We start from the raw sequence: 23572 nt of genomic DNA on the forward strand, positions 1-23572 counted from the left end.
TACTCCCATGATGAGGATCAGAATTCCGGGCTCCCACCTACATCTCAGGCTCCCAGTTGGCCACCTGCATCGCGTCCTCCACCTCCTTCATGAGCACCACGAACTCCCCGACGCCCTGTCGTAGAGTAAGTGACGTCGAAGGACCTCCCCTCCTATGCGAGCCTTGCCGCGCCCTCCACCTCCTCTTGCGGCAACCGCGCCCTCACGTTCCGTGCCCGCTCCAGCTCTCCCGTCGGGGTCTAGGAGCAGGCGGCATGATACCTAGGGGCGCACCACCCACGGCATCCTCGGAGGAAGAGTAATCACCGGCAATAGGGAAGCTCGTCCTCTTCGTCGTATTCATCACAGGGGTCGTCGACGAGCTCCCCAATATTTCCCTCGACCTAGAGCTTCTCCACGCTGTCGGGGAGTAGATCGAGAAGCTCTTCTCTCAGATCTAGCAAGGCACTGTCGAGGAAGCGAGGCAGCGGCGGTGTATTGCCGACACAGTAGTCGTTGCAGTAGCAGCCGACAGTTCGGCCACGGTTGGTGATGAAGCGGAGGACGTGACAGTCGAAGTCGCGACCGCTGCGAGGCTCGAAGTGATCGGGTCAGGAAGCCGCAGAACGCCGGCAGCGCTGATGTTGAGGTGGACGCTCCCGAACGCCATGTTCCTCCCGCCACACAGGCCAGAGAAGGCCGAACGCGACGCGAAGGCGTGGGGGGTGAACTCAAAGGACCCGAAGCAGATCGAGTCCTCCAAGATCGGCGACGATGGAGCCGATGATGGTGATGATGCCGACACGGATGTGGCCGGCGCGATCTAAACAACCGATAATGTGCCTTGGACGAGCATGTTTCCCATAGACGGCGCCAATTGATGAGGGGGCTCCTCGCCAATGCCCACCATGAGGGGCTTAGGGTTGACGGAATCCTGCAGGTTAGCATTAGACATCGGATACCAAACGAGCAAGATGCGAGATTTACCCAGGTTCGGGACCGTCGATGAGGTAAAACCCTTACTCCTGCTTGTCTGATCTTGATTATCGATAAAAAAAGGTTACAATGGGGCAACCAATAGACTACGTAGGGTTGATCTCATCGAGAGGCAATGTTTTTAGGGTTTGGTGTATGCGGGATTGTGTAGGTTGTGAGGGTAAGATACGGCAAGCCCTCTCCTGGCATTTATATTGGAGGCTAGGTCCCAGAGTCCTGCACGGATTCGACTAGATTAAAACAAGATCTAATCTATTTTTACTTTAATCCACATCTCCTTGCCTTGTCCGCCAAGAATCTGTCTCCTTGTATCTTTTCATTGCTGCAACTGACGTATTGGTCCATCTTAGGTTGCAGAGATCTTCGTGGGTCCCTGTTGGGCCAGAGGAGGTAGTGTAATTTCAGGTACGGGTAATGCCCACATCACCGCGTCCATAGGTGGAGGTTGGCGTTGCCCGTACTTCCTTCAATATCTGTTCCCGATTTAATCCTCTCGATGGTAGGCTAGCGGAATGACAACAACGCATGGTATTCTCCTATTGCGCTTCGGCAAGATCTCGGCGACTCATCAGCGAAAAGCTCTCTCCAATAGCAATAATCATCGGTCTTCGCCTGGTGAACGATCGTCGTTGGAACTTGGCAGCTACCTCGTAGCCGAAACTCGAAAATTGCGGACGCGTGAGAACAAGCACATCGTCATGGGGTTGTCTGGTGCCGGCGACAATGGCCACGACAAAGGGGAAGGGGAAGATCGGTCAACTGATTTTGTTCAACACACGAGATACTCCTGGCGCGATCGAGGTTTGAGCAACGCGAAGTTTGCCCGGGGAAACATCATCTCCGGACATCTCGGATTTGATCTACCGCATCAATAGGCGCGCGTGGGAAGGGGCACGATGTCCGCTGTCGATGGCGCCTACATCGCCGCGCCGGCTGGCCGTTTGCGCCGCCGCCGCTCTGGAGTGTCCCGCTGCTGCGCCAAGAGCCGGCTGAGGATAGTGGTCCGCCGTCGAGTTCTTCGGCGAAGGGCCGCCGTCGCCAGTCGAGCCAGGCTTCAAGTCAGACAAGAGGCCAGCCCGCTCTACCATCCTCTAACTAACGTATGCATGTGCTGAGTCGGTTACGCAAGGATCTGGCCTCTGGGCTGTCATGGCGCGCCGCTGCCGCTCCCGCACCTTGGCCTGCTCCTTATGCTGCCACATCCTCCGGCCCCGTCCGACCACACCCTGCTACGACTCCGGCACGTCGACAGACGGTGGTTGCTAGGGAGGTAAGGCAGCGGCGCATGACTGGCAAAGGAAGACTGCGGATGAGGGACAAGTAGGGGCGCAAGGTGGCGGTGAACACCGGGCTGGGAGCCTGGGACACACAATGTTTGCTACAGGGGGAGCATGTTACGGAATGTGAACTGAATGCTCGCGACTTCACCATATATTGTTATGAAAGCACATGTTATAGAACTAACGACACTTTGTATCAATGTACACACTATTACACGTTTGAAGTTAATGGTTTGCGATTCAAGGTAATACACGGTACAGTACAAAAAGGTTCCACATTTTTTGGTTCGATCGATAAAGATATTTATTTTATTTAATGTGTCACCATAGCAATTCACGGGTTTTATGCTAGTAAGGAATAGATTGTCCAAAATTATCTCTATCTCTATCTCTATCTCTACTACTTATAAAGACACGAAGTGCCGTAGTCTCTACTACTTATAAAGGCACGAAGTGCCGTAGGAAAATTGAATCTCCACCGTTTATGTACACGCATCACACGGTCCATATTTCGTTGTTCTCCCACAACCCTCAACCGCCGGCCACGCCCGCAATTTGGTAGATCCTAAAATTACGTTGTAAATTAACAGCTACATATGCAGGCCAACCATTCCAAAAATCACGCAACATAATTATCTCCCGAAATATGCTTTCCTTGCCTAATTTATCTTTCATGCGACGACATTGGATAATCAAATGAGGGGAGCTGGAGACAAATTGCTGGCTCGCTCGACTCGCCGCCGTCGGCTTGGACGTTGTCGCGTCAGAGAGGCCCTGGGTTCCGTCGTTCCCACACCGGTGACATGTACGTGGAACTGTGGAAGGCCCTTGCGCGACCATGAGGAGAACAGCCCCGTCCGCCATAACTACTCCCACATCCATCGCACGGCGTGCCGTCGAAGATTCGCATGGCGTGCACAACAAACAGTTTCAGGTATGAAGCTCTCTACCAGCAACCGCGCTACTTCTGCAAGACCTGTCGCCGGTACTAGACCGAGGAGCGAGGGCGGATCCTTGCACAACGTCCCCGTCGGTGGCGGCTCCCTCAAGAACAAGCATGGAGCCCGCAACGCATGCGCAGCAAGGTATTTTTGTAGTGTACGAAGATGTCCAGGATGGCGCTTCAATGCCTCGACGACGTGCGCAGAGAGGTCTTCCGGCGGGTGTCTCAAGCGTGCTGGGCATCCTGGGCGCAAAGAGGTCTTCCTTTTTCTGATTCCTTCAGCCTTTTCTGTTTCTTCTAGGCGTCATGGGCGTGCACAATGGTGCCCTCTGATTCCTTATCCCAAGGAATTGCCAGCCGTAACTAATGGTGAGTTTTTTTGGGTCAAATTTCTCATCACTTCTTGATGCTATGGTTTCAGAGAAAAACACACGAGATTGAACTTCTGCAGTTATTTTGCAATGTAAAGTTTGTTTGTATGAGTTTGAGTTCCCATGCTGATGTTTTACAAAGAAAAGAAAAACTATGCCCACATCACTCAAGCAAGATGTATTTGATGCGATTCGTAGAAATTGGAACTTTTTGAGATATGCACTTCACATAACGATCCTATGAAATCTCTGATTGCCTACAGTTTGTGTGGTTGTCTCATATCTTCAATATTACAATTGTGCTACAGCGTGCTGCTGGTGTCCAGTGGGGCACACGACATTGTTCTTGAAAGTGAAGGCCAATGCGCATATATTGAGGTGTAGTAGCTTATATATTTATCCAGCTGATCAAGGTATGTCCGCAACCACCTATACACATCTTTATACCATTCATTTGGAGAAGCAATGCCTCTGACTACAAAATTGCAACATGATTGGTTGTCGAAGTGAATAGGCCACATTCCATATTAGAGCAACAAAGAGGTGTCACATTCTTATCAACCCTGCCTAGAAGAGATTTGGGCAAACGTAAGTTATTTGTAATACTCTTTTTGAGTGAGATGAGCACCACTAACGAGGTAGATAACAATGTGAAGAGTATCTTTTGATTAGTTGATTTCTTTTTCTTTGTGTGTTAGATATGGCACTCTATCTTCGGACTTCTGGTTTCCATCAAGTTTGAGAGCTCAATCGATCCTTGAGGTCAAGTAGATCGACTCATCTATTTTAGCTTAGTAATTATATTTGTTTTGGAAATTATATCTTAATTAAGCATTGAATTTTTTTGTGGCAGAACATTTCAAACATAGATGGAGAAATGAGTAATATAATTTTGAGCTCTTTTATTTGGCTTCATTCGTATTCGCTGAGAACATCCTTGCATGTATAGTGGTGTTGGGACTTCCAGATGTAAACCACCTAGGCTTCATGTACATAAGTGTCGTGGGAATCTTCATGAGTTAGGAACTCAAGTTTGGAGGTGACCTTACATTGTTGCTGGACAGAGGCGACAATCAATACCTCAAAAAATCCTTGTCAAGTGGTTATTAAGAAATTTTATTAATGACATTCAAGACGTGCATTGCACATGCCCGCTTACTAGTTTAGAGGAAACCGTAAAAGTGCTATAAAAGGTCAATAACAAGGCGTGCCCATATAATTCACAAAAAAAAAGCAGATGCCATACGTACACCAGCGCCGTCAATAAAATACGGAGTATGTCTCCTCTGGAATTAGCGATATAAACCCCTGCACATACGTAACATCGACAAGCTAGGTAGGCCACCATGGAAAAGGAGGCGATGCGTCCAAGCAAGAAGGCTCGCGGTCGCGGGACCTCCATCGACTCCGGCGGGCTGACGGCGCTCGCGCTCCGCTTGGCCAACAAGTTTTCCAGTAGCGAGGAGCACAAGGACCAGAATATCATGTTCTCGCCGTTGTCCATCTACACCGCGTTGGGCCTTGTGGCGGCCGGCGCCCGTGGCACCACCTTGGACGAGCTCCTAGCGGTTCTCGGAGCCACGTCGCGCGACGAGGTCGGGGAGATCGTGCAAGCCGTGTCAGAGCGCGCCCTGGCCGGCGCCGATCACCCTTCAGGGCCGCTGGTCGTTACCTTCGCATGCGGCGTGTGGTGCCAGAAAGATCTGTCGCTCAAGCCGGCGTACCGGCAGGCCGCTGTCGAATCCTACAACGCGGAAGCACGGGCCGTCGACCTCATTAGTAAGTTTAGCAGTAGTTCGTCGGCAAAGCCATCAGTCGGTCACTCGATCTAGATCTGTAACATATGTATCTCACAATTTGTGTTTTTCAACCGTGATCGATCGATCTCTCAACCGCGCAGGCAGAGGATGCAAGAAAGGAGATCAACAGCTGGGTCTCGAAGGCCACGAAGAACCTCGTCACCTCCGTCCTCCCGCCTGGCTCCGTGGACGTCGACACCAGGGTCGTGCTCACCAATGCCATCTATTTCAAGGGCGAGTGGGAGGAGGCCTTCCTCCCGAGCCGCACCAAAGAGCACAGGTTCTACCGTCTCGACGGCAGCGCCGTCCACGTGCCCTTCATGTCCGGAATCGGAGGCGGCGACTACCGGGTAGGCTGCCACGACGGGTTCAAGGTGCTCAAGCTCCCTTACAAGCAGGCCGCGAAGGGCGCCGGCGCTCGGTACTCCATGTGCGTCTTCCTCCCAACTGCGCGTGAGGGTCTGCGTAACCTTGCTGATGAGATGGCATCCGGCGGCTCCGGCTTCCTGTTCGACCACATGCCCAGGTGGACTAGGAGCGTGACCGAGCTCCGGCTCCCCAAGTTCAAGCTGTCCTTCTTCTGCAGCATGAAGAAAGCTCTCAAGAGCTTGGGGCTCCGGGCGGCATTCAGCACGGACGCCGATCTGTCTGACATGGTGGAGGCCAACTCCGGCGACATCAACATGCGGGTGGAAGATGTGTTTCACAAGGCGGTCGTGGAAGTGAACGAGGAAGGCACCAAAGCGGCCGCCTCCACGGCCGTCACCATGGTCCTTGAGTGCGATGAAGATCCTGAACCGCCTGTGGATTTCGTCGCGGACCATCCGTTCGCGTTCTTCATAGTTGAGGAGTTGTCCGGTGCGGTGCTTTTCGCCGGCCACGTTCTTGACCCTTCTACCAACACCGAGTAATGAACAGGGTTTTTGTCCTGTGCCCAAGGTAGTAGTGGAAGCACGGTCTTCAATTGGCACATGGAGCTACTGTGCTTTTCTTCTTTTCTATTCTTTACATAATTAAGAGCCAGCTAGTATTTTACTAGTACCGTGCGTTGCACACAGTTAAAGGTAGAATAATTATTCAGATATACTTTGTGGAATAAACAATGTGGAAACTTGGCAGAAAACACTTGATGGCACGCTGAGGGTGCATGGCTATGGGTCCTGCGGCAAAATAGCTCGAATGATAAAAAGCTTAACACCCGATACTACCTCTATAATACATAGTATCATGGGCTAGTATCATAGTCTTACTTTATTTATTGGTTTGTAAAATCTCAATACAAATTTGCGTACAAGATCTATTTGACACTAATTTTTATCGTGATATGTGCTATGATACGGTATCCACATATGTTACTCTAATTCTCTCCCTCCATAGTAATTAGCTGCCACATCAGTATTTTGGTGGGGTTAAGATGCATGATACTAGTTAAGATACTAGCACTATGGTGAGCTCGAGTATCTTTTGGATGAATAATAATACAAGCTAGGAAGCTGTAGAGCGTGATAAATGAAAGAAGAGAGTAATATAATTTTCAACTAAAAGAGTGCACAAATAAAGGAGCATCCTTTTTCCTAAAGTTACCTTAGAAAAAAGCAATAGTATATTTTCCGAATAGAAGAGGTGACAAATGATGAAGTATTTTCTGTTAAAGGGTGTCGTACTATTTTTCCCAAATAAAGCAAGCGAGGAACGATCCTATTTTTTTCCAAACTACTGGAGAAGCTACGAACATTTTCTTTCTGAAATATTGTAGATGGTAAGTTTGAAACACTACAGCAAAACACAGTAGTTCAAAGACAAAAGAGACGTAGGAAGTTGTACTCCAAATATGACACCCCACACACGTCTTAGAAAGCTAGTATTTTTTTCCGAATAAAAGAGGGGATGAATAATGATTTTTTTATGTCAATGTAGATGAAGGTTTGCAATGTTGGTCAAACAATTTTTTTATTCCAAAGCATTGTAGATGGTACGGTTGACGAACGGTCTAGCATTTTTTTGGAAAGTAAGGGGATGAATATGCGGTTTAAAACTTTTACGAGATACGTTTAACAAATGCGGAATAAAACTAGCGTTTATTTGTCAAGCCTAAAACCTATATTCTATGGTTCATGCACCTACAACTTATGCAAGCAATACAAGCAACTATGTGATATCAAGATATATAACTTCAAGCACGATGGCTATGACAAAGTAAAGTGCATAAGTAAAGAGCTCGGGTATAGAGATAACCGATGCATGCGGGAGACGATGATTTATCCCAAAATTCACACTCTTGCGAGTGCTAATCTTTGTTGGAGAGGTGCGGTGGCTTAGTGCTCCCGATCGCCACAAACGGCCTCACCTTGAGGTGTGGTTGCTCGATGCACACCAACGCTACAAAGGCCTCACCCCAAGATGCGGTAGTCACATCACACACCGAGCGCCACGAAGGTCTCATCTTATTCTCCGGTGACCTTTGCCACAAATGCCTAGGTCACGGTTCCACTAAGGGATTTCCTTCGAGGCGGAAACCGGGTCTTACCACAAAGCTTGGGGCACGCATCTACAACTTAATTGGAGGCTCCCAAGAAATCTCCACAGAGGCCTAGATTCCGTCTAGGGTTCGAAGAACCCAAAAGTAACAACATTCTTGCTTTCACCACCACGCATCATCCTGGAGAACTCAAACCGATGCACCAAATGCAATGGCAAATCCTTCACTGCCAAATTCCACCAAAGCTACAAAACCTTGTGGGGGAAAGAAGAGAGGAAGAACAAAGGAAATTCACAAAGAATCTAAGATCAAGATCTAGAGGATTCCACTCACAAAGAGAGGGATTCGATTGGTAAAAATGTAGATCAAGATCTTCTTTCTCTTTTCCCTCAAATGGGGCAAGAATTATGGAAGGATTGAGAGAAAGAGCAAGCTTCTCAAGGTGAGGAGAGAGTGTGAGAGTAAGCCCTCACTCCCTTGACAGAAATGGCAGGCCGTGCTAGAGAATACAAAGTTGACAGAAATGGCAGGCCCCTCTTGCAAGGGGCATGCAAATTTGCTGTTCTTGTATGGAACCACCAAGAAGTACTTGTAAGTAGTAACTTGGCCACCTCATGTGCTGGAGTCGCAGGAGCCGGCGAAGGGGAAGGAGAAGCCTGTGGTTGCAGAAGGGACAGGATGGAGCAAACAGTGCAAAGCGTATGGCTGGGCTGCTGCAGTTCAGAGGTTGGGCGTTTCCGCTAGGACCCAAGCCGTAGGTGAGAGCTAGAATGATGTAATGGTCTGAAGAAACCGTGGATTTCGAGCCTTCAAACTGTTTCAGAGGCGTTTTTCGCGGTTGTAATTTGGTCCTACGTCTCCATCTCCAATCAAACGAGCTCTGGTGGTAAGTGGTAACACAAGGTGGATCTTAGGGTAGCTTAGCTGTTCTGGCAGCTCAATGGAAGCATTATGTGGGAGATGTCCAACAGTTTTTACAAGACAAGTTCAATCAGATTTCCTACTTATACTCAGCTAAAAGAGAAAGTAGCGAGTCTGTTTTCATCGGCCGTTTTCATCTAGGCAAAACGACTCACTCCAGAACAACCCTGTTATGAGTCCGTTTTCATAGAAGGGTCAATGACGTGGCCGGTGAAGAGCACCGCACCGGACACCTCCTCCACGATGAAGAAAACAAAAGGGTGGTCCGCGACGAAGTCCATAGGAGGTCTGCAGCTCTGAAGAATCACTGTGACCGCCGTGGAGGCGGCCGCCTCGGTTCCTTCTTCGTTCACTTCAACTACTGCTTTGTGGAACACATCTTCCACCGAAATATTGCCGGAATTGGCCTCCACCATGTCAGACAGATCGGCGTCGCCGAATGCTGCCCGGAGTCCCAAGCTCTTGAGAACTTCCTTCATGCTGCAGAAGAATGACAACTTGAACTTGGGGAGACCGAACCTGGTCATGCTCTTTGGCCACGTGGGCAGGTGGTCAAACAGGAAACTTGAGCCGCCAGACGACATCTGGTCGGTAAGGCTATGCAGCCCGTCCCGCGCGGTTGGGAGGAAGATGCACATTGAGTACCGTGCGCCACCGCTGTTCTTCCCTTGTTTGTACGGGAGCTTGAGCACCTTGAATCCGTCGTAGCATGACACCATGTACTTGCAGCTTCCGCTTCCGGCCATGAATGGCACGCGGACGGCAGTGCCGTCGAGGCGGTAGAACATGTGCTCTTTGGTGCCGCTCCGGCGGAAGGCCTTCTCCCACTCGCCCTTGAAGTAGATGGCATTGGTGAGCACGAGCCTGGTGTCGACGTGCACGGAGCCAGGCGGGAGGACGGAAGTGATAAGTTTCTTCGTGGCCTCCGCGACCCAGCTGTTGATCTCCTCCCTTGAATCCTCTGCCTGCAAAACAGGCCAGTTCACATCGATCGATCACGGTCACAACTCACAAATAGTACGTGAGCTAGTATATGTTACAGATCTAATCAGGATAGCTTTGGCTGAATACTATGGCTGACCTTTCTTACAAAGTCAAGGGCGCGTACTTCCGCCTTGTAGGACTCGACGACGGCCTGCCGGTAGGCCGGCTTGAGCGACCAATCCTTCTGACACCACACACCGCACGCGGTCGTAACAACCAGCGGCCTTGACGGATCTTCGTCGGCGGCGGCGAGGGCGCCTTCCGCCACGGCTCGCACGACTCCCGCGACCTCGTCACGCGAAACGGCACCGAGCACGGCGAGGACCTCGTCCAGCGTGGTGCCTTTGGCGCCGGCCGCCACAAGACCTAACGCGGTGTAGATGGACAACGGCGAGAACATGATGTTCTTGCCCTCGTGCTCCTCGCAGGCGGCGAGCTTGTTTGACAGCCGGAGCGCGAGCGCCGCCAGGCCGCTGGTGGAGCCACCAGACGTGCCGCGAGCCTTTTTGCTTGGGCGCCTCGCCTCCTTCTCCATGGTGCCCTAGCTAGCTTGTCGATGTTAGGTATGTACGGCTCATGGTACTATAATTCCAATCATATTTATGGACGGCGTGTATGTTACTATGTACATCGTGTATATAATTATCATTTTTATAGGGTTGCAAGGGTGGATTTTTTTTTTTTTTGGGCGAGGGGCAGATTTAGGTCTTCTTTTTTTTAAGGAAAAGCCATCATGTCAAGCTTTATTGATCAAAAAATAAGGATACATCATTCGCTAATACGTGTATAATAAAATCAGGTGGACATGCACTACCACGTTAGCTTCCCTAGGACAATGGCTAAAAACAACTTCCGTAAATTACGATAAAGAAAAGTACACTCCTCGTAGATTGTTGCTGATGGGTCCAAGCGAGTTGCCTCCATTCTTCACCACTTTGATAACTTCATCAGAATCCGAGTTTATCTCTATTCCGTTGCAACTCATTTGGCTCTGTAACAATACTCCGCCCCAAGCGCCGAGCTTTTGTGGTTGCTGCTTCAAAAGCAAAAGGAATACCACAATTGCTTGTCGCCACAAAAAAAATCCTCTTTCATCACGTATGATTGCATCAGTACTTTCTTTACCCTCCTCATAACTAAAGATTGCATCAGTACTTTCTTCCGTATGGAAAACTCGTGGCTCACCCACCCTTCCTTCGCTGACCTTGCTAGCGCCAACTGGAACAGCGTTGGACCCAGGCACTCTCACCTCTCTCCTGTTAGTGGCCTTTGCCTCAGGCTCAAGCGTATTCGAGCGGCCGCTCGGGTTTGGTCTAGGAATCGCAAGCTTCCGCCAATTTACCTTCTAAACTGCCGTGCTGTCATCTCCCTTTTGACCGCCTGGAGGAGCATCGTCACCTCTCTGCTCTGGAAGGGCGCCTTCGCTCCCTTGCCAAAACCACCCTCAGCCAAAAAATATCCAACAAGGAAACTTATTAGCGGCAACGAGCAAAGGTCAAAAACTGCGTTCTAGGTGACGAAAGCACCCGGTACTTCCACCTTTACGCTTTGGGCCGCCTTCGCAAAAATCAAATCAAAAACCTTGAGGATCAAGATGGTAATGTGGTCTTCCCCCATCAGGCAAAGTCTGCAATCCTCCATGATTTCTTCAAAACCCTCCTTGGCACTCCAGTCAGCACTTCTGACCACCTCGACTTGACTACCCTTGTTTCCTCCACTTCTCTCTCGCCTTCTCAGGCAACTGCCATTGTCCGCCCCTTCTCCCTCGAAGAAATTCGAGCTGCCCTTTTCACCATGAATGACAACTCTAGCCCTGGGCCGGACGGTTTCGGGCCTGCCTTCTTCAAAAAGAATTGGGACCTTGTCAAAACGACTCTGCTCGATTCCCTTTCAAGCTTCCACAACCTTTCTTCTGACTTGAGGCCTATTAACAAATCGCACATTGTCCTTCTCCCAAAGAAAGAAGGTGCAAACAAACCCGATAACTTCCGCCCCATCTCGCTCCAGAACTGCTGCCTCAAAGTACACACAAAATGTCTTACCATGAGGCTCCGCGACCTCATCCCTTACCTTGTCCACCCCGGCCAAACTGGGTTTATCTCGGGGCGCTCCATCGCTGAAAACTTTGTTTACGCCGCTGACATTGTCCAAAGCTGCCACAAGCGGGCTGCCCCAACTGCCGTCTTCAAGCTTGACTTTCGAAAAGCCTTCGACTCCATCAGCTGGGAAGCTTTAGACCGCATCCTCCTTGCCAAAGGTTTCCCTGAGCTCTGGCGGGCCTGGATCAAAATGCTCAACCAAACAAGTCTGACGGCTATTCTCCTCAACGGTGTGCCCGGCAAATGGATCCAGTGCTGCCGCGGCCTCTGGCAAGGCGATCCCCTATCCCCTTTTCTGTTTAATATTATCGTTGACATCCTTCAGCAGATGATTCTCCACGCCTCGCGCAACGGCATTCTCTTACATCCTCTGGTCGATGACCTCCCTTGCCCTGTCCTCCAGTATGCCGATGACACCCTCATCATCATTCGGGCCATCCCTGAGCATGTTGTGAATCTCAAAGCTATCCTCGATAATTTCTCTGCGGCCACTGGTCTCATCATCAATTTCCACAAAAGCACCTTCATTCCCATCAAGACCAACCAAGCCACGGCCCTCTCCATGGCCCATGCCTTTGGGTGCGTCGTCTCCTCCTTTCCCCAGACCTACCTTGGGCTTCCCCTCTCTACCTATAAGCTTAGACCCTCCAAATTTCCCCCCATCATTCAGAAAAGCGACATGCGCCTTTCGGGGTGGCGAGGTCGGTGTCTGCCCATTGGTGGCCGCCTGGTCCTTGTAAATTCCGTTCTCACGGTCATGCTTGCTCATGCCATGGCTGCTGGGCTCCTCCCCGCTGGGGTTATCAAGGCTAACGACAAGCGTCGGCGTGCTTTCATCTGGACTGGCGAAGAAACTTGCCATGGTGGAAACTGCAAAGTTGCCTGGGATGACGTCTATACCCCAAAAAACCGTGGCGGGCTGGGCGTTCTCTCCATCCACCCCCAAAACTCCGCCCTCCTAAAAAAATTCCTCACCAAACTTCACTCTGACACCACTGCTCCCCGGGCCTCCTGGTTCCGCCGTAGATACGGCTGAAACGACACCAGAGATCTGGGGGATTCCCATCACCTCGACACCCCTGTTTGGAAGGACATTGTGGTCGGGCTTAGTATCTTTCGTGCCATCACCAAAGTCTCCGTTGCCAACGGGGTTTCGACCGCCTTCTGGACTGACCTTTGGATTGGGGATACCCCTCTTCAGGACCGCTTCCCGGACCTTTTCTCCCACTCCACCCGCCCTAACATCAATGTCGCCGCTGCTCTCACACCTGATTTCCATAACACCCTTGGACCGCGCCTCTCGCTGGCTGCAGAGATCGACCTCTGTATCCTTTCCAACGAGCTTAGCTCCGTAGCCCTGCGACATGATTCCCCGGACACCCATTGGGACCGCCTCGCTAACAAAACACTCTCGAACAAATGTGTCTACACCAACTCTTTCAGTCATCTGCAAATCCAGGAGGTTGCAGAAAAGGTTTTGAGGAGTGATGCCCCTCTCAAGTGCAAAGTCTTCTGCTGGCTTGCCTGGAAGAAGCATCTCCCCACCAACGAGCGGCGTTTCCGACATCAACTCAGCGACACTGCTGCCTGTCTCTCCTGCTCCCAACATGAAGACATGGACCACCTCCTGCTGACGTGCTCGGCCCCGAGCTAGGGAAGTTTGGAGCTTCTTCTTTCCAGACTTCGACACTAGGGGACCCTCCAACCTCACCGGCCTCTGGATGACGAGATGCAGAAGCTACGAGGAAACCACTATCAACACCGCCATCGCCTGGAACATCTGGAAGAGAAGGAATGCCCGGACCTTCAATGATGTCATTGAAGACGTTGCTCTTGTCTCCCGTAGGTGCATTGAGGACATCAGACTTTGGGCCCACCGTTGTAACACCCCCTCTCCCTCCCTCTCTCTTAATAATTGGTGTAATGGGTTTGACCCGCCTTGAACCTCTCTAGGTCCCCTGCTTCTCTCCCCCTCTAAAAATTTGTAATGATCCCATGTACTATTGTCTTTATTAAGTTGTTCAGGCTGGCGTAAGCCCACCGTAGCCCCGGTCAAAAAAAAAAAAACTTGCATCAGCATTCCTCTTTTGATATAATTCACCCATGCGTCAGAATGCCACTTCTCTTTTTCTTTACCCGTGAGAAATTGAGAGCTAAAGTGGAGATTGCTTGCGCTGTTCTTGCTGGAGTCTGCAGTAACTCACTGTGAGTTGCGTGTCGATGTTCCCACCATATGTACCACACGGCCGTGGCCACATAGCCAACTCTGCCCACATCGGTTAGAAGAGGGGCCTTTGACATTTTGTCACGAAAGAGAACTTTCAGAACTGAACCTCCTTCTAGGTCAAGGCTGCATGCGTGCGGATATGAGATCACCCAGTCCTAAATAGCTCCCTGTTTCTAACACACGTGGACACAAGAAGAAAGCATGCCTAATACTTTCGCGATCCAGATCTAGATCTTCTCTTAAAATCCTAGAAGATAAGGAGTTTGAGTTGCTAGGAAGAGATATCTAGGCAACTTAAGCTCAGTCATTAATGGTGGAGCAAGAGAATAAGACATAAGTATCCTTGGGAACTACATGTAGGGGCTAAAAAATCGAACCGTTACAAGCAGTTTTCGTGTGTCATGTACCGACGGGCCAGCGCGGTACAACCACAGTAGTACTGCCCAATAAGTAAGAGCCCCCCCCCCCCCCCCAATATTCAGGAGTGTCCCTACCAAACCTAGGAAATACGCGATACTAACCGAACCCAGATCGGTACTACAGGGCCCGGGTGTGGCACCCCTGGGATCAGGGTTAGACAAACGCTAGATCTTCGTCTCACATAAGCCTAATGTACAGCTCGAGAGCCTACAATGAGAAAATCGGTAACACACCAGTGATTCTACGGCTCAAAGATGTAATACGAGCTCATAACATAGATAAGAACGGAAGTACTACAAGCAGAGGTCAGGTTACTGACCTAACATTACATCAATCATCGAACGTGAAGTTATATTATTAGACATAGTAAGATAGCAAAAGGCCTAAGAGGCCAGTAGCATAACGGAGACGTTCCAGACCATAGATTCCAGGCTGCCACCTGGGAACCCCAAGCTACTCGTCGATGTCAACCTAGAAACCACCATCTTATGGAGCGACCTCATCTGAACTGTAACAAGTGAGTAGAGGGACTAAGCAAAGACTTAATACAACCTATTAACAACGTGCATACGTGACTTCCTCGACCTCCCATGGCCTCCTCTGCTTCCCATGGCCCCGATCGTGGCCTTGTCGTACCAAGGTTGAGGTTATCGGGGGGCACGTCGCCGATGACCGTGCAGATATATGGCCACCGCCTTCCTCCTTATCAGCCATATAGATGCTTCCCACTAGCGGCGGTCGCTGCAAAAGGGGTGACACGGTTGCTACGTTGGAACTTGAAGGTGCTACCGATGTTGGTCGGTGATGCTATTATCGCTACTGTCAAGAGGATTGGTGATGGTAGCATGCAGGGCTACACCTGGTGGCTAGGGTTGTTAGCCTGCTGCCAGCTGGATTTATTCAAGTTGGTGATGAATTATAAGACTATTGTTCACGAATTTTTTGATAATTTTTTGTGTGTTTTTAAATGCTACGATCGCTTTGTAGTTTTGCTATAATAGTACAAAAGTTTTGCTGCAACCTTCTCCGGTGAGGTCTTAGTCGATGTCTCTGTTCTATTATTTTGCAACATAGGACTACTTTTTTTGCTACCACTTCTATGTGGTTTTGCCACAATTGCATAATATATTTGCTACGTGGTCTCTGTCGGGGTCTCCAGTGAGGGTCTCCGGCAACAACTCCGTCGATGTCTCTAACGATGTTGACTTTTGCTACAATAGCATTTTATTTTCGCTACGAGCTCTCCGGCGAGTTTTCCGGCAAGCTTAGTCTTTTTTCTTTTCTTTCGTGAGCGAATCTTTTTTTACTACACTGAAGCAAAAGCGGGAATATTTTTTTGCTATATAAAGCAAAAATGATGTGTCGGAACAAGAAGCTAGGAAATCAGATCCTGGAGACCTCAGTATTGTCCAAATTGTAAAGCAACAAGGTGGCCTTCACCCTTCGGGGCGTCACTATACGTTGCATACCGCTTTTTTTTTTTTTTTTTGCTGCTCTGCCACTGTTGGAGTACCACATGGACCCGCCTCTCGGCACACAGGACCAGGAGCATCTCCAGTCGCGTCCCCCAAACCGTCCCCCAAACCGCGCCGGATTGAGCGTTTGGGGGACGTGTTTTGTTCGTGCCGCGTTTGGGGGACGTCGCTCCCCAGCCGCGTCCCCCAAACGCCGCCCCCAATCAGAAATTCAAATAGATGCATTCAAAAGAGATCGTTCCCGCCGATTCGTCGCGATCAGAGTAGCAGCGATCGATCAAAGTACTGGGCGCGCGATCATATTACAGACCGGTGGTGCATGCAAATTAGAAGAAGGGGAAGGGGTTGGGCGACGGCGTCGTATCCTCGAGTCGACGCAGGCCCGTCGAGCACGATGACCTCGTCGCGATCTGCCTGTTGTTGTGCATGGTGCGTCTGCTCCGTCGCCGACGCAGAGGCCGACGCAGGTGTAGCAGTAGAAGACGCGTCAGCCTTCTCTTGCTGCACTGCCGTTGCCGCCGATGCCGCTGCCAGGGCCGCCGCGTCCGCCGCCGCCATTTTGGCTTCGATGTCGTCGAGGATCTAGCCTTTGAAGAAGTTGTGCGCCGCTCGCGTCCGGGGAGACATTCCCTCTGTCGACTTTCTCATCAGGGACATGTCGTCCCTGCGTTTCTTGAGCTCCAGCTTCTCCTCTTGCCTCTTGAGCAGCTCGGCCCACCTTTGGTCGGCCTTCTTGTCGCGGGAGATAAAGGTCGAGGAGACGTCGGCGAGGCATTTCGTGATCGACCCCTGCGTCTTCTCAGACGACGCAGCGTCGGCCAAGGCGGCCTTGGCAGCCTTGTTGCCAGTAGGATGCCCTGTCGAAGTTGCCAGCGGCGCGTCCAGATCAATGGCGTCCTTCCCCTTGGATAGCGACAGGCACGTCAACCGCCATTTCTCATTCACTTTGAGCTTGCTATAGCAATGCATCAGCGCGAACGGCTTATGCCCATCCGAGTGCCTCGAGTACATATCCATGGCCCTATCAAACTAACCAAAGGAAGCAGAGTCATTTCATCGAACACAATGTAGGCGCTACGGATTATGGAAGAAAGAGTCGTACCAGTTGGGCGACGTCGGCGCAGCTGTCGCCTCCGGTCTCTAAGTCCTGATGGTACCCATGGAAGGAGTTCACCGACGCCCGGATGATGGCCCATCGCGTCGACATTGCCTTCCGGCTCCTCTTCATTGGCACTTTACGGTAGTCGCTGTTGATCAGCTTGCGCTCATCGAACTCGGCCTTGATCCTCGCCCAATACTTCCCGCTTTTTTGGTTGGCGCCGATGATGGAGTCATGGCTCATCGTCGCCCACGACTCGCACAGACAAAGATCTTCCAGAGGCGTCCACTTCGGGCCTCGTGTGCCCGACGCCTTCTTCTTCTTCTTCTTCTTCTTCTTCTTCTTCTTCTTCTTCTTCTTCTTCTTCTTCTTCTTCTTCTTCTTCTTCTTCTTCTTCTTCTTCTTCTTCTTCTTCTTCTTCTTCTTCTTCTTCTTCTTCTTCTTCTTCTTCTTCTTCTTCTTCTTCTTCTTCTTCTTCTTCGTCCTCACGCCGTCCGCGTCTACCTCCACGAGATCATCATCACCGGCACCCTCGTTGTCCTCTTCCTCGCCGCCCTCTTCGTCCTCATCGTCGTCCTCCTCGTCGTCCTCCACCCCGTCATCTTCCTCGTCGTCCTCCTCCTCAACCCCGTCGTCCTCCTCAGCACCGGCGCCGTCGTATTCGAGCGGACCCCTGCGGCCGGTGAAAGGGCCGCCGTCCGGACCGGGTCCTGGCTCGCGCTGCTCGTACGCCGGGGAGTAGAGGTTGTTGGGGTTGAAGCCGCCGTGCGGCAGCGCATCCTGGTAGTGCGGCGACAAGTTAGGCGTCACGCACCCGGGAGTGCCGGAGGGGCCATCGTTGTAGAAGGCGGATGACGACGGAGAGAAGACTCCCGGAACGTACACCGGCACGTTCGTACTATATGGGCTCGCGTTGGTGGCGGCGATACACCCGGCCAATATGTGCTGGTGCTGGCGCGCCGCCAGAGCCTTCTTCTCCAGCTCCGCCGCCCTCCGTCCTTTCCGCTCCGCCGTCGATAGCTTCCGGCGCAGGCAATCTTGCTGCCATTGATCGTCGGTCCATCCTTCAGGCTTCTTCTTCAAAGCCGGCGCCTTCCGCGGCCTCGCGAACGGCGGCTGTCGCCCCTTTCGTCCCATTGCCCGGCGGCTTCTTGGCCGCTTTCTTCGCCATCTTTTTGGGGGCTGTCGGCGGCGCCATGTGGAGAGGGTAGCGCCGGCGGGTGGACGGCGGGTGGACTGCGGGAGGGAGAAACAAATCGGCGGGATAGGAGAAATGAATCGGCGGCGGGATATGTTTTGGGAAGCCTGAAATGCGCGGCGGTATAGGCGCGATTTGGCGGGAGCGGCGGGATTTGGCGGGAGTGTGAGACGAATTTTCCCTGTGCCACTGACGGGTCGGGCCCGCGTCGGTTCACCTCGCTTTTCGTTGTGTCCGGCGTCCCCGATGCGTCCCCTGTGGGACGGGGACGGGCTCGGGGCGCCGAACACCGTATGGGACGCGTCGGACAAAAATGGGCTTTGGGGGACGCAGCTGGAACGGTTTTTTGTCCGGCGCGCCCCAAATCTCTTTGGGGGACGCTTTGGGAGACGCGGCTGGAGATGCTCTAAGCAACCACTTTGAGCGCTCACTGTGCCGCAACGCCATCTCGCTGCGATTCTCACAACACGCAGAAGTCATCGCGCCGCTGGGACCTCTAGCCGCCCCCGTCCAGCTCACCGCTGCCGGCACCACCCCGCTGTCAAGCCGCTGCCGCTGCCGCCGCCGACGGACGCCACCACACCAACACGCTGTTGTAGAGCCGATCGAACCCCATCGGCGCATCCAAGGCAAGAACCATCCTTAGACGAAAGGTTTCATGGCTCGCAGAATCCATGCCAAGTTAATCTCGTGCAATCGCACCTACGAGATGTTGGTGGTTGTCGGGTCGTCGCTCATGCAGAGGGCCTGCGCCTCCTGCTTAGTTGCAAGGTTGAAGTGGACGAGGCCAACATGGGTCATGTGAAAGAGCAGGGTGCCGCTCCTTTCCCCGAAACCCTCGAACCGCACCGAGCGGTGCACGCCCCAGTGCTGCCTGTCCATCAGCACCTGCCGGCTCCACCCTCCGTCCACCGACAAGGACCACATCGAGATCACCTGTGTCTCAGACACGATCAAGCTCAGCAGCCTAGCGCCATCCGCCGAAACAGCCAACGTGATCGCGTTGTTGCTCTTGAAGCCATTCATTCGGCTGATGCAGCCCTGCGGCAGCTCCATCACGGTCGCCTGTGCCGTGTCGACGTCGAGAGCCACGATTTGTAAGGCATGGGCTTCCCCTAGGTTGTGGCACCAGCCGGGGACGCATAGCCAGTGGACGGTGCGTCCGATGACCACGGGGTGTTTGTTTCGGTCACGCAGTGGCCTGGGTGGTGGATGCACGGCGTGGTGGGCTGCGCGGGCGGCGCTCCATCCGCCGCCCCGTGACGAGTAGACTCGGGTGCCGAGATCCTTGTCGGCGACGAGCAGCTCGAAATTGTCGTCGACGGTGAGCAACGCCGGAGGGTAGTGGTTTTCTCTTACGGCCACGGGAGGAAGGGAGACGGTGCGGCCGGTGATGTTGTTGCAGACTGTTAGCCGCTCGGTAGGGCTGCGGCGGCTGTTGACGACGACATCATCATGATCTTGGCTGCAACTGTAGCTGTTGTGTCGGAAGACGACGATGCTGTCGCGCCAGGCCACGGGCTCGAAGCAGCAGAGGCTTGCAGGTTTCGAGCGGACGGGGATGGGTTCGGATGACGTCGCTGTGTTCTGGACTACGCGCGCGACGCCTCCGGCTTCCAGCTTGTACGAGATGCCGCACAGGAGCGAGGGGTCAAAGCCACGGAGGTCGAGGAGCCGGCGGAAGCCGGGGTCGAGAATGGAGGCCCGTAGTGGCTTGGAGACGGCGGCGCAGCGGATGATGGTCACAGCGTCGGACCGAAAGGCGATCTCCAGCAGGAGATCCACGGGAAGGGTCGTCGCCGTATCGCGGCATGCACGGAGGCACTTCATCGACGTGAAGGGCACCGGGCTGTCCAAGCTTGGGCGAGAGCTCGCACATTTGATTGCCATGGCTGGTCTCAGAGTGGTTGTGACAGCGTTTCCGCAAGCTCTGTTTATTTATCGGTCGTGATCGTGATATCGAGTCCAGTCCCCGTCGGGATCATCAACGAGTAGGACTCGGAAACGTGCATAACCACTTCTTTTTGACAAATTGGCCCCTATTGGACACTTGGCATATATGGCCCCTCGACGAAACGTTTTTAGAATCTCACCCTGAATTTGTGCATGTCGATTCCAAGGAGCCTCGTGCCGAACATACACATTCCCCGTGTCAACTGAAGCCATCCGTACCGGAAACGCCAGCGATGTACCAAAACGAAATGACGGGAGATTGGATCAAAGGGGTCCTACTGTACCTGCAGACCAACACGACATGAGGGCATCTCCAGCGGCGCGACGCATTTCGGACCCAAATTGTCCGCGGACGTCCGTTTGCGTCGCCTGGCGGACGCGGAAATGGTCGTGCGTCCGTTTGCGTCTGGGGTTGGCTCCAGCGGGGCGACGCATTTTCGGCGCTGATCAGATTTCAAAAAAGATGAACTAGCGTCAACTTTGCACGAAATTACAGCCACAAATTGAGGGCTGAAACAAGTTCATCACACTTTGCAGCTGGTACGGTGCAAAGTGGAGTCCAAAAGGACACAACAAGGCCTGAAACAGCAATAATAAAAAGTCCAAAAGGAGGCCAAGGTGTTGGACGCATGGCGTCGGCGATCAGGACATCAGACGCATGATACACGGCACTCGCACACATTGACAGAGCTCACGTACCGGGTCGTCCATCGTCGGGACAGGCGGCGTCATTTCGTCGAACAGGATGCGGGGCTGCGGCATGCTCTCCTCCGGCACCTGGCGCGTCTTCTGTGTTGCGCCCGGGCAGGAGTCACTGCTTCTAGGCGTCCGGTTGAGGTCGGGAACCGCCGCCCCGGTCAACTTCACCGGCGGCAGGCCGGAGGCGAACCGCGACGCCGCGTGGCCCTGCAAGGGAGCGGGAGTTCCAGGACGGAGCTGGGAACTTACCGAGCTGGCCGAAGTGGCCGGAGGAGCAACGCCGGCGATCCCCTCTCTCTTGACGAGCATGTAGCCCTCCGCTAAGCTCGGATGGAGGGCTACTTGCGCGACGCCGGCTTTGATCTGCATCTGCCAGGCCTGCTGGTTGGCGGCCGCGGCAGTCTTGATCTTCTGGTTCTTGCGCCGCCCGCGACGCTTCGCGGCCTCCATGACTTTCTCCTCCGGGGAGAGCACCTTCTTTGCCGCCTTCGGCTTTGCCTCCCGGCCGCCGCCGGTGGCGTCCCGCTTTGCTTCCGCCGGAGCTGCAGCCTTCATTGTGGCTATGGTCGTGGCTACGGGGGAGTGTGGGGCGGCGGCGGGTGCGAGGGTTTGCTCCGCATGCATGGCGGTAGCTGCGGCGGCGAGGACGTCCATCGCTTCTGGACTGCTCGCGCCGGTCTAGTTTACAATTTCGCGCGGGGGAATCGCCAGTGGCGGGAATAATATCGGCCTCCAGCCACTGACGCGTGGGTCCTACGTCATTTTTGGCGGACACTCGGCGCGACCACCAAGCATCCGCGGAGATGCAAACCTGGCGCATATTTGGGCCAGGTTTGCGTCTCCACGGACGGCCCGATCACTTTGCGTCGCCCCGCTGGAGCAGGCCTCAGACGCATTTCCGGTCACGGCGGACAAAAACGGTCGCTCAGCGACCATGCGCCGCTGGAGATGTCCTGAGCAGTCGGGTGATAGCCAAGGTTACCAAACTTACCCGCAAAAAAAGAAATCCCACAATCTATATATGTATATTATAAGCGCACGCAAAACTTGGTTTAGTACTCAGTTCTTGTTAAGCATCGATCAGTTTGACTCCGATTTGATCAGATGGGCAAGCGACGTGCATGAGAGAACATTGTTACAGCCTGAAGGTATGTACTTTCCTCCCACATGGTAATGCTAATGTTACACCACGATGTCCTATGCCATTGAAATCATTTTCAAACTTTTCTACGAGAGAACCACCACTCGCTTCCATGTTGTGAATTACAAAGGGATATGCAGAGATAATTTGGCCAGAGGTTAGAGGAAGAGCAAGATTTCCACTTGAAACCGAGCCAGGTATGGGATATCACTACGGGAGACTGGGAGTCTGCCGACGGCCGCAGCCGTCGGCACAGCAAGGAAGGCCGTCGGCACAGGCTGTACCGATGGTGACCGTCAGCGTTTTCTTGTCGGGCAAGATCTGGTCGGGGACAACCCAATCACCGTCGACACAGACTGCTACGCCGACGGTTTTACCCTCGGCATAGTATTTCAAAATTTTCAAATTTATTTTTGAAAAAAATTGAAATTATGTTTTTTGAAAAAAATTCAAACATTAACCGTCGACATACCATTTTAAAAATTCAATTTTTTTATTTTTTTCGGTCAAACTTTCGAGTTGGTCACTCATCCTCACACTACTTCGGATGAGCTTTCATGAAAGAAATAACACCTTATTGTTAATACTACCATATCAATCATATAACCCTTTGACCGTGATGCCACACCTCTATATTTTTTTAATTCTAAACAATTACTTAAGTAAACAATAATAAATATAAATAAATAATAATAATATAGAATTTGAAAAACAATTAAATTATTTTATTTTATTTGTTTTTTTATTTAATATGGAATAATTAATATTAGTAAATGCGAATTTGGCAAATAATATGTCTAAATTGATCAGAAAAATGAGAGGAATACAAATATGACATCCATATCATCTTTTGAACCTACAAAGTTAATTTACCCATAAATCATGAGCATTAGATCAAGTATCTCTAGTTTAAATCCGACTGACTTTATCGGAAATGAGGTGGAAAACGGTCTCGGCATGGCATAGTTTGCCGAAACGAGGTCATATTTGGCACGTGTGTGGGCCCTAGAATGGGAAGCAAGACCCCGGATGCGGATTTCTAATCTGATCCACGGGCGAATATTTTTTCATTTTTAGCGTGCCCAAACGGTTTTTTTATGAAACAGCTACATGGGGCGCATTTTAGTATGACGCGAAACCTCCGTGCGGTGATAGTAGACCACCTACGCACCTGGGGTGAAGTTCCCCTTTGGTCAAGGCAGGGCAGCCGCCCTACCTTGATTTTAAGCGAATGCATTTAGATGCACGTGTTTTTTCTGAACAATTTGAGTGGTCGTGCATTAGAAATAGATTTCGTATGAAAAGGTTATGCTTGTTTTAGTGAACACTCACTACAGGAATGGGACAGTACGCCGAGGGCCAAACTATACGCCGAGGGCCAAATGTCGGGGCCATCGGCGTACGGCCTGGTCGGGGTAGCTCCAAACGCTACCGTCGGCGTAGACTGGCCGTAGGCGTAGAGACGGCTAAGCCGACGGCAGCCCTCGGCAGCCATCGGCGTCCACCAGG

General features: G+C 52.0%; 2 protein-coding genes across 2 annotated transcripts; one reads left to right on the forward strand and one right to left on the reverse strand.

Moving 5' to 3' along the window:
* The first annotated feature begins 4915 nt into the window (after positions 1 to 4915).
* Positions 4916 to 6279, forward strand: LOC124704344 (putative serpin-Z6A). Its single transcript, XM_047236598.1, has 2 exons — positions 4916 to 5357; positions 5474 to 6279. The coding sequence occupies exons 1-2, from the start codon at positions 4916 to 4918 to the stop codon at positions 6277 to 6279; spliced, it is 1248 nt and encodes a 415-aa protein (XP_047092554.1).
* Positions 6280 to 8938: 2659 nt separating this feature from the next.
* Positions 8939 to 10287, reverse strand: LOC124697566 (serpin-Z2A-like). Its single transcript, XM_047230138.1, has 2 exons — positions 9850 to 10287; positions 8939 to 9733 (listed from the first exon to the last, which is right to left on the reverse strand). Exons 1-2 carry the CDS (start codon positions 10285 to 10287, stop codon positions 8939 to 8941), a joined length of 1233 nt encoding a protein of 410 aa, XP_047086094.1.
* Between the last annotated feature and the right edge of the window lie 13285 nt (positions 10288 to 23572).

Source organism: Lolium rigidum, chromosome 3 (genome assembly GCF_022539505.1).
Source record: "Lolium rigidum isolate FL_2022 chromosome 3, APGP_CSIRO_Lrig_0.1, whole genome shotgun sequence".
NCBI lineage: Eukaryota > Viridiplantae > Streptophyta > Magnoliopsida > Poales > Poaceae > Lolium > Lolium rigidum.